The sequence below is a fragment of the Cannabis sativa genome, chromosome 5 (assembly GCF_029168945.1).
Source record: "Cannabis sativa cultivar Pink pepper isolate KNU-18-1 chromosome 5, ASM2916894v1, whole genome shotgun sequence".
NCBI lineage: Eukaryota > Viridiplantae > Streptophyta > Magnoliopsida > Rosales > Cannabaceae > Cannabis > Cannabis sativa.
Window position 1 is genome coordinate 72,040,953 of NC_083605.1, and position 11,848 is coordinate 72,052,800.

The 11,848-nt window shown below is 31.6% G+C and overlaps 2 protein-coding genes across 2 annotated transcripts; one reads left to right on the plus strand and one right to left on the minus strand.

Moving 5' to 3' along the window:
* Window positions 1–4,990: 4,990 nt before the first annotated feature.
* LOC115715667 (probable purine permease 11) lies at window positions 4,991–7,248 on the minus strand. The gene is made up of 2 exons (XM_030644325.2): window positions 7,049–7,248; window positions 4,991–6,302 (listed from the first exon to the last, which is right to left on the minus strand). The coding sequence occupies exons 1-2, from the start codon at window positions 7,086–7,088 to the stop codon at window positions 5,149–5,151; spliced, it is 1,194 nt and encodes a 397-aa protein (XP_030500185.2). The 5' UTR covers window positions 7,089–7,248; the 3' UTR covers window positions 4,991–5,148.
* A 2,838-nt stretch (window positions 7,249–10,086) lies between these two features.
* Window positions 10,087–11,556, plus strand: LOC133038495 (uncharacterized). The gene has a single exon (XM_061116662.1). It carries the CDS (start codon window positions 10,087–10,089, stop codon window positions 11,554–11,556), a length of 1,470 nt encoding a protein of 489 aa, XP_060972645.1.
* Window positions 11,557–11,848: the final 292 nt, after the last annotated feature.

Here is an 11,848-nt window from a genome sequence, read left to right on the forward strand (position 1 = left end):
TAGTGATCGCCGAAGTTGTCACTCGAGTCGGAAAAGTCACCGGAGTTTAATGTCGGCACCGGAAAAGTCGTCGGAGTAGCCGTCAGTGCCGAAAAAGTCGCCGGAGTTGTTGCCGGCGCGAAAAAAGTCGTCAGAATTAGCATTGTCGCTGGAAAAGTCACCAAGAAACCGGTTTCTTGGTGATTTTTCTGGTAATTTTACTGGTGACAATGCCAAGTTCGACGACTATTCTAGAATTTGATGTCGGTGCCGGAAAAATTACCGGAGTAAAAAAAATCGTCAGAATTGACATTGTCGCAAGCAAAATCACCAAGAAAGTAGTTTTTTCATCAAGAAACCAGTTTCTTCACCAAGAAAGTGGTTTCTTCATCAAGAAACTAATTTTGTTACAGAACAATAATAAAGATTGTGAAAACAAAACAAAAATGATATACACTGAAAATAATTGAAACCAGTTTCATCAATCAACCAAATAGAGAAAAAAATACAAAAAAAACTACCAAGAAACTGGTTTCTTCATCAAGAAATTGGTTTATTGATGAAGAAAAAAAAATCAGTTTCTTGGTGATTTTTCCGGCGACAATACCAATTCTAACAAATTTCCAAGAGTTTACTGTCGGTATTGAAAAAGTCACTGGAGTAGCTGCCGGTGTATTAGTCATCAGAGTTGCTACCAACGCCAGAAAAGTCATCAGAATTGCCATTGTCGTCAGAAAAATCACCAAAAAACTGGTTTCTTCATCAAGAAACCAGAAACCAGTTTCTTGGTAATTTTTCCGGCGATTATGCCAATTCTGATGACTTTTCCGAAGTTTGTTGTCGGTGCCGGAAAAGTCGCCGGATTAGCTGCTAGTGTAAGAATAGTCGTCAGAATTGGCATTGTCAACGGAAAAATCACCAAGAAACCAATTTCTTAGAAACCGGTTTCTGTTGGTGATTTTTTCAGTGATTTTTCTGGCGAAAATGCCAATTCCGACGAATTTTCCGACGCCGGCAGCAACTCCGACGACTTTTTCGGCACCGACCGCTACTCCGGTGACTTTTCCGGCACCAGCAGCAACTCCAGTGACTTTTCCGGCATCAATGACAAATAAAATTTCCTAAACAAATAAAAACATTAAATATGGGATTTGAAAACCTAATTACATATATATGGCATATCAAATACCATAAAAAGACCTAAAAATAAAAAAAATAAAAAAATAAAAACCATATAAATTGGTCAAACTTAAATGTGTCATATTTATCATAAAAACTTTTAAAATCCCGTGTAATTTCCTATATATATATATATACTAGTAAAAAGTTACGTGCGAGGCACGTACACTAATTTTATGTTAGGTATTTTTTACTTTATTTAAAAGATATAATTAACAATTAAAGAAAAAAATATTATTACTTAGTAGATGAGATTATTATTATGTATATCTAAATAATGTAATTCATAATTTTGACAATTAAAAGTAAATACTGGATGTAATATATTATAGTGTTTAAAAAAACTTGATAATTTAAGTGTAATATGTTCTTAAGATAATCCAAAAATAAACAAAAAATTCATGTTCAAATACTAAAGGAAACACAACTTAAATGTGTGTGAAATAAAAAAAAATAAATTGAAAATCAATCTCTAAATTATTGATAATTGAAGATAACATCTATCTAAAAGTTGTAGATAAAAAATCTCTAGCTTTTTCACAAATTATAATGTGAAATGTTTTAGTTAAAATACTTTATATATATATATATATATGGGTGACTATTCAATGGTTACATTTTTATTGTAACCTTAGTATGGTTACATTTTTTTTAACGTAATAACGAGGTTACTAATAGGTAGACTTTCCTTTTTTAGATTTAATTAATTATAATTAACTATTTTCTTAAAATAATTAATTAAATAGTAGACATTCCTTTTTTAGAATTATTTAATTATAATTAACTATTTTCTTAAAATAATTAATTAAATATTTAACAAGACCTCTTTTAGCAATTAATATTTATATTTAAATCCTTGCTTGAATTATTTTAATAATTAAGTCATTTAATTATAATATTTATAATAAAATTTATTTTTTTTACAAAAATTAAACTTCTTTTGACACAAATGAAAATTCTTTTCTTATAATAAATTTTCAAATAATTAATTATTTTTAAATGATATTTAATTATTTTGTTACAATTATATGAATTAAGTATGAGGCCTCAAGCTAATCAATCGATAACAAGTGCAGCCATTTTTTTCTAAAAAATCCTTCAACTTATTTCATTTTTTACTTTTTAAATATTTAAATAAAAAAATTAAATAATTAAGTGTAATAATTTTAAAATTAAGATTACAAGTATAATAAAATTTAAATTATGAAATTATATGTGTATAATTTTAAATTATAAAAATTTTGCTATAAAATTTTAAATAATTTAAGTATAAAAATATAAATTGCTAAAAGATCCTTATATAGTAATAAATTGCAAAAAATTAATTAATAATTATAATTAATTTAATTTTAAAATATAATTAATCTTAATTAAAGTTTTATAAGGAAATAAATGATTAGGTCACTTTCAGGTTACAAGTTATTTATTATTTATTTTTATTTAATTTCCAAATTAATCACAACCATTTAATAATAATCCAATGGCTTAAAAAAATGTAACCATGATGGTTACAATAAGAATGTAACCATTGAAACCTCTTCCATATATATATATATATGAAACACTTCTAAATGGGTAATATCTATTGATGGGCACTAAAAAAAATTAATAAGGTAACAATTTAATAACCTTTTATGGCAAGTTTCTAATAATTATTTTTTTTTTAAAAAAAACTATATTTATTTTCTATAAGATTGGAAATAATAATTATAACCAATACTTTGAAAAAATTATAAATTATTTTTAAAAATGAATTAAAATTACTACTTTATAATTTTATGAAATTGTGAGTTTATTAATAATTTATTATTGTAAAATTAAGAATCATTTACATGTATATTAATGTGTTTTTTTTAATAGGAGAATATAAGAGCTTGATTGTAGAATCCAATCGTCTTAATATTATTCATGCTCTTAAAATAAAACGCTACAATACTTCTTAGTTCTTACTTAGAGTATCATTGTTAGAGAAATATTATTATCATCTAATGATTTTTTTTTGACATTACCATGCATCATTCTCTTAGAATAACTAATAATGAGGTGTTGTTCATTATTTATATTATTAGGATTGAAAGATGATAATCTTGTGTAGGGGTCAAGTATAATTTTTGTACTGAAATTCTTGTGTTGGCAATTGCTATTATTCAATAATGTTTATGATACTTTTTTTCTTCGTTCATTTTTTTTGTTGAAATTTTCTTCATTAAATTTTCTCTTATAGATTTTCGTAAGCTCGAGTATTTTTTAAAAAATAAAAACAGATAAATGATTAGCATCAAATATCAGTTCAAATATTAATGAGATTTGTTTTATTTTTATTTTATTATTTTATTATATATAAATAATATTTTATTATTTTATTAAATATAAATAAAATGTCACCCATAAATTTATCATAAACCAAGAATTCAGTTATATAGACACACTTTATATAGAATAGATACAGTAGAACCTCTATTTAAGAATACTCTATTCAAGAATAACCTCTAATTTGTTATACAAAAATCAAGTCTCGATTTGGGCCAGTTATAAATAAGAATAACCTCTAAATTGTAATTAGTTATACATTTTCTAAGTCCCGTATTAAGAAAATATACCTCTATATAAGAATAATTACATCTTAATAAAATATATACATGTATTTTGTAAATTTATTTATGTAAAATTAATATTTTTATTTTAAATTATAATACATGTATGAATATTATATTTATTCTAAAATATTTTTATTATGATATAGTATTAATGATTATTTATTGTTATTATTGTTACATTGATATTCTTTGGTTTTTTAATTTTTTTTTTCTAGTGTAACTCTATTTAGTTATAACCTCCCAATTAGAATATAATTTACTTGGTCCCAAGTGTATTCTTGGATAGAGGTTCTACTGTATATATATATATATATCTTAAGGTTAAAGACTTAGGAGGGCATTTTCTGGGTGTTTACCAATACTGACCCAATTAAAAGGTCGACATGTTGATGTGGTCGTCATTTGCCTGATATGTCAAGGTATGAATGAATCAATCCTCCACATTTTAGTTGAGTGCCTTTAGCCAAAGCTTGTTAATAACTGGTTGATGGGGCTATTTACAACCTTTCAGCCACATATTTTTCAAGATAGTTTTATCAACTGGTCATAGGATTTCTGACGACATTGATTTTTCATGTTGCAATGATTTGTTAGTCTCTTTAGAAAGTAAGAAATGGACTTGTTTGGCAAAGTAAAAAATTCGCTGCAATGGCAATTGGGTTGAAGAAAGCTTTGAGTTGGATCAAAGAACAGGGCCTAGATCAAGTTGTTAAGTCAAATTGTAAAAGCATCATTGGTGCTCTGTATAGTTCAACTCCTTTATTGTCTCATTTTAGTTTAGTTATTTCTGATTGTCGTATTTTAATGTTTGATCTTAACAATGTTTCTTGTGTTTTTATTAACCAATTTGCCAACAAGGCAGCTAATTGGTTGGTGACTTTCGCTTGTTCTTTCCTAGGTCATGGCTATAGTGGGAGGTTTGTCCCCATTACTTTTTAAACTATTTTAGTAGATGATTTGTCCGATCATAAATAAGATGCATTTTTTTTTTGTCAAAAAAATATTACTAATTAACATTCATTTATTTATTTATTTATACATAGATATTAATATTTTTTTTTTCTTTGGATAGAAATTAACCTTCTATGTATTTACTATCGCTCTCATTCAGGCATTGAAGAAAGAAAGAAAGAAAGAAAGAAAGAAAGAAAAGTAGCTCACATGGAGTAATAATGCCTAAAATATATGACTTTTTTTGCTGAAACAAAATTATATATCCAAAGTAAACCTATTAATTATGTCAAATTTTCGTAAGTGTATACTTTTCTACCACTTGTATAAAAACCAGTAACACTAGTACAAAGAAAACAATAACTTTGAAGTTTGTCTATAATCAAACCCCTAAAAAGAGTCAAGAGTAAAAGTTGAAATCTCTATATTTGACAATTTTGCATCAACAAACTTCAACTATTCTCCTAGAAATAATCTCACTACTCTCACTTTTGTGTGCCTTGTGTTTCAAGTCATCAAGATAATGTTGATAGATATAAGAAAGAAAACCCCATATGGCCAACACCATAGCTATGACTTTCAACCCATTCATCTTATCATGAAAGAAAATCACAGCAAGAATGGGAATTACAGGCAAAGCCAAGGTACTTATAACATTGGAGAACAGAGAAGACACTTCAAAAATCAAACCCAACAACCCCACAGAACAAATCTGCCATGTCAAAGCAGTCCAAACCAATGTCATAACATAAGACACCTTACTCTCTTGGTAATATTCATTCATCTCTTTCCCCAAGCCTCGCCATTCCCCGCTCGCGAAAAGCCCCACAATGCAACCACATGTTGCTACAAAAGAAGGGTAAATTTGCATATTCAACACACTAGAAAATGTCTCTGCCTTCAAAATCTTTTGAAAAGATAGTTGCAATAAGGAAAGGTACAATGCATAGGCTGCAGAGGCCCCGAGGGTAGTTAAGAAGCCTATCGCGTATTTTCTCTTAGAGAATTTAGTACTACTACTCGAGTCTTGTTCGTCTGAGTCTGCATTGAGTGCAAGAAGGGAAGCAGAGGTGGTGAGAAGGACAAGAGAGTTGAGTATAAAAGGAGTGAACTTTTGCGAGTTGAGAAAGAACGAAAACAAGGCATTGAAAGCCAATTGAGTGGCACATAGTAAGGAGTAAGTGGATACAGGCAAGTAGAGGAGTCCATATGAGTACATCAAATTATCTGCTGTCAAAATTAAGCCAAAAAAGAAGTAAAGGAGAGCTAGAGAAGGTAGTTTTTTCTTGAGTTGTGTTGTTGTGTTGTTGGGTTTTATTGGTGATGAAAAGAAGAATAAAAGAGGTATCAAAATTGGGAAGCCAGCTGATTGAACTAGTGTTGCTATCCATTTACTGTTCCCACCTTTGTCATAGTACAATCTTCCCAAGAGAGTGGCTGCAGATTGGCCCGCGATTATAAAAACGATGTAGATCATCACCCGAAACCACCACTTGTAGTGAATGAGCTTGGGAAGCGAAAATCGATTAGTGACAGAAGAAGGTGTAGCAGAGGTGTCTGTGTTTGGATTTTGGCCATGGTGATCATCATCATCAGCTGTGGTGTAGTGACATAAGTAAATTGATCCAACATTAGTATTTCTCTCTTTTGTTTTTCTCTTGCAAAATGATCAAATAGTAAATAGATAGAATATAGCTTATGGATTGTTTATTTTTAAGTAATAACTTCATAGTAAAACTAAAATTGATACAAAAGAACATGTTTTTTCACTAATTTTAAAATAATTTCATATCATATTTTATTAAAATATTTTTTTAGCCTTTTTTAGTTAGGTGGGCTCTAAGCGCAACCATAACCTGTTCTGACAAAATTTATGTCATGATATAGTATTAAAATATTAATTTTTTTAATTTAATAAGAATATCATCAATAAAAATAGTATATCTTAAAGAATATAAAATTAGAGATAAAAATTAAAACAAATAAAATATAGTAAATATACGTAATTTCTTTAAAAAATATTTTTTAAGCTTTTGTTCTGGGAGGGCCCTAAGCGCAGGCTACTTGTAAGGAAATTACAAATTTTATCATTTTATGAGTTTTGATACTATTTAGAGCGAAAACCATGAATATGGATTGGAACATGTTTTCTACTACAGTTATTGGCATAGAATAGATTGAATTGCAGATTTTTATATCATATTTGCACATGTGAAAGTGAATTGTTTTTCCCCACTATAAAGAATAATAAAATTGAAAACTACTAATAAAGCTTACATAGAAAACATGTTTTTTAAAAAAAAAAAAATTCAAGTGAGAAGAATTGTAGGTAAGTTTCTAACCTCTGCTTTGAAGTTGAAGCTCTCTTACAGGAGGCTCCATGAAACTCCTCAGATTAAATTAAATGAAAATAATTAATTAAAAGGGTTTGTAATGATAAGGAATCTAAAGAAAGAAAACAAACACTCTCATCTTAAGTCAATTTTTTACAACCTGCACTCCTCTGTATTTGGCAGTTGCAAAGTCAAACTCAACTTCCTTAGACTTAGACTTAAGCCACTTGAAATCCATTTGTATTTATCTTTCTGTGTTTTATTTTGTTTTATTTATATATTTTCTATGTAAAAATCTGGGTTTTTCTTTCTTTACTAAGAATATATGTACACCATCCTACTAAATTAGTAGTGGAATTTTCATACTATTTAAGTTTAAGGATGCACTATATTATATATTAAATTTCATACTATTAATAGTATTTTAAATTTAATAATTTGGTGCATAACTTTTTTTATGGAATTTTTTCAATACTATATTTAAAATTAATTTTATTTATAAAAATATCTTTAAGAAAATTATTTACACAAATACATGTGCCACGTCAGAATATATACCAAAATTAAAAAAATTACCGAATGTCCGGATTCGATCCCGAGTTCGGGTTTGGATCCAGTCCTAAATTTGGGTCAAGATTCGGGTCCCAAAGGGTTTGGGTCTGGAGTCTGAGTCTTGAATAAAATTTTTTTAATATATTGAAATCGAATCGGATCAGATCCGATCTAAAAAAAAATATTAGTCGGGGCAGAGCGAATCTGAGATCTAATAAGAATCTGAATGTTTCAGATTATAAGTAATCTACCATATCAGAGCTCCGACCCGCTCCAACTATATAGATCTTTTTGACATGCATTGAGAAAAATAACTAAATATAAATCAAAACATAATAGAAATATACAAGAGGAGAGTAACAGCAATGGATACCTTTTTATTGATGATTGAGATAACTACAAGAGATTATATGGAATCAATGGAGGGATCACCCTCTGAATTACACAGAAAAGCTCACACTAGGTATTGAGATCAAACACACTCAAACACCTTTTACAACCCTCCAATACACAGAAAAGCTCACACGTACCTTAGTTTTGCATAGTACAACTAAGTACATTTACTCTAACAAAACACAAACCTGAGCATAAACAAGTTATTTTTTCTCTCTCTAACAGTAACAACAAAGGAAGAGAGAAGAGTTACAATAGATAAACTCCACACCCAACTAGAACTCAGAAATTTTTCGACCACTATAGACATAAACTTGAAATCTTTCAAACCACAATACTAAAGATAAAGATCCAAAATAAATAATGACATTCCAATAGAGCAATCAGTCTAAATATTAAAAAGAATTAATAAGCAAAATACACATCAATTTAAAATCCTATATAAAATTTGTACAAAATAAGACTAAAAAATAAATAAATACATACCTTCTATTTACAGAGCACAAATAAGTATGAGCAGCCTGTTCAATTATGACGACGATTGTGTCCTCTGTAAAGATGAAGAAAACTAATCAATAAACATAAAATGAAACCCAAAAAGGAAGAGAGATTCAAAAGAGAAAAGACCAACAATTATTCTAACTTGCATCTGTGTCAAACGCACTAAGATGAGTACACCAGATTTTCTTCAACAAAGATTTAATTTTTTTTTAGTAGATTTTCTTCAACACAAAAATGAGTTTTGGCGTGCGAAGACAACTGGTTCTCTCTCGATGAGAAGGAAACGGTCGACTCGAAAGCCAGCAACAGGGGTGCGATTTGATGCTTTTCTAGCGAATCTTGAACGGACGGAGAATGAACAGTCACCGGCGATAGGTGGAGAAGAGCTTTGCAAGGAGATGGGCGATTTGAAAACCCTCATTGTCGAAGAAACCCTAGACTTGAATCTAGCTTCTACAATGGTGGACGAACCAGATGGGGCAAAGATAATGAAGGAAGAAGGCGGGGACGAGGTAACGAAGGATGAAGGGAATGACGATTTTCAAGCTTCGGCAAGGAATCACTGGGCGAAGCTTCAAGATGGGTAGAAGCTGAATGTTACAGCAAGGTTGCATTATGCTGAACCAGTCATTCAGGCAGGTTTCAAGGTTGCTAAATTAGATCTTGTGGAGGTGGCTGAACAAGCTTCAGAGTGGAACTCAGCAGTTGTTTGTATGGTTATGGGGGCTAATCCTCCATTTGCTGTGTTCGAAGGTTTTGTAAAACGGATTTGGGGTTACCTGGGTATTGAGCGAGTGGTCAGGATGAACCAGGGACTTACTATTGTGAAGTTCAAGGATGAGGCCACCAAAGACTTGGTTCTTGAGTTAGGGAATGTGCAGTTTGACAAGAAGCCGATGATAGTCAGACCATGGATCTCGACACTCTGAGGTTAGTTCGATCTGTTCCTCTCTGGATTAGGTTGCCTAATTTAGGATTGCAGTATTGGGGATTAAACTGTTTGAGTGCCCTTGTTAGCATGATTGGTAAACCGATTATGATTGATAAAGTAACATGGGAGAAATCTATGATTAAATTTGCAAGGGTTCTAGTTGAGATGGACATTACTGATGATCCGCCATTTGTTATACATTTTGAAAATGAAAAAGGGCAGATTCAAGAGCAGTTTGTTGAGTATGAATGGCTCCCCATTAAATGTAACAATTGCAAGGGATATGGCCATAACATGGCGGAATGTAGGAAGAATGGTCCGAAGGTTTGGACCAAGAAAAACCAGCAACAAGAAAAGAAAGTGGAGGATACTCAACCTACTGTTGTGGTTGATTCGGGGGAAGAAAATTTAGTTACTGCTGAAGCTAATGACTATATAGGGACTGTGAAGAAGATTGATGCTAAGGATGGAAAAAAGGGTGCTGAATCTGGAATTACTACTCCAAACCGTGATTGTGTTAATGAGTGGAAGACCCCAAAGAGAGTTGGCAATTCAAAAGTGATAAGATCTCTTGAAGTGGTTGAGTAAGCTTCGGTTCAAAACACATTCAAGATTCTGCAGGAACAGGGGAAGGATGTTGAAAAGTGTAACTTATCTTTCGAGGGTAAAGATGGATTGCACCAACATACTTAGCTGGCATGTTCGGGGTATGAATAAAAGGGATAAGCAGGGTGATATACTTAGTTTGTTGAACCTTAATAAAGTAGGGGTTAGTGCTCTTATTAAGAATAAACTAAAGAACAATAAAGTGGATGAGATGATGGTAAAGGTGTTTCATAGATGGGATTATCATCGGGGTGATCAATGTGAAAGAAGAATTCTGGTTGCGTGGCTTAAGTCGTTTGTTCAAGTTAAAGTGTTGAAGGATCATAAGCAACTTGTTCACTGTCTTGTGAAGTTTATTGGTTCTCAACTAGAAGTGTTTGTTACATTTGTGTATGGTTTCAACACCATTGATGAGAGAGTAGATTTGTGGAAGGAGCTCTCTTTGATTAACTGTCAGGGGGTTCCTTGGTTGATAGCAGGAGATTTCAATGCAGTTTTTTGTTATGGTGATCGTACTGGCTATAGAGCAGTTACTCCCAGTGAGTTAGTGGATGCTACGGCTTGGATTGCTCAGTCCAAATTAGAAGCTCTCAAGATCTCTGGCTCTAAATTCACTTGGTCAAATAAGCAAGATGGGAAGGACAGGGTTTATTCAAAGATTGATCATGCCTTCATTAACGAGGATTGGATAGATTCTATGCCTAATTCTTTGGCTGTTTTTCAATGGGAAACATGTTCTGATCAATGTTATTGTGTGATTAAAACCCAGCAACAGGGGGTTTTGGGGATCAAGCCATTTAGGTTCTTTAATCTTTGGACTTCTCACAGTAAGTTCCAGGAGGTGGTGTCTATCAATTGGAATAAACCTATGGCTGGTTCTAGGCTTCATCGTATTTTTAGGAAGCTGCTTAGGCTTAAACATGTCCTTAAAAGATTCAACAGGATGGAAATTGGAGATGTGGAACAGAAGTATCATCAAGCTAAAGCTGATTACCAGTGTGCTTTAACTAATGCTCAGGAGGATCCAACAGATGAATGTGCTCAATTACAGGAGAGAAATGCGGCTGCTATGTTTCAACAACAGGCTGCCATGTATCAGAGTTTTCTAATCCAGAGAAGTAAGATAACTTGGTTGTCCAAAGGTGATGAAAATACTGCTTTTTTTCATGCTTGCATCAAGAAAAGGAGACAGGAGAACATGATTGTCTCGTTCATTAATGAAGATGGAGAAACTGTGGAAGACTACGAGCAGGTAGTTAACCATTTTGTCTCTCATTTTAAACATTATATGGGTAGCAAGAGTTCTAGATCTATAAAGATTGATGAAAGATGTATGGAGATGGGTCCTCGACTTAGTATGGAGCTTCAATTGAACTTAATAAAGAAGTTTTCTAAGGAGGATGTCCGGAAAGCAATCTTTAGTATTGCTAGCACTAAAAGTCCGGGTGCAAATGGGTATAATTTTGAGTTCTTCAAAGCCATGTGGAAGTTAATTGGGGATGAGATAGCGGAGGTTGTGCATGATTTTTTTTGACACATGGAGGATGCCTGAAGAGTTAAACGAGGTTGTTATTGCCCTTATTCCAAAAGTTGAGTTGCCTAGTAAAGCAGTGGATTATAGGTCGATTGCCTGCTGCACTACTCTATACAAATGTATCTCTAAAATGATCTGCAGTAGATTATCTGAGGTACTATCTCTGTTGATTGGACAAAACCAGGGAGCTTTTGTTAAAGGTAGATCTCTGGCTCATAATATACTTATTTTTCAGGATCTAAAAAAGAATTATAGTAGGAAAAATGCTTCTCCAAGATGTGCGTTGAAAATT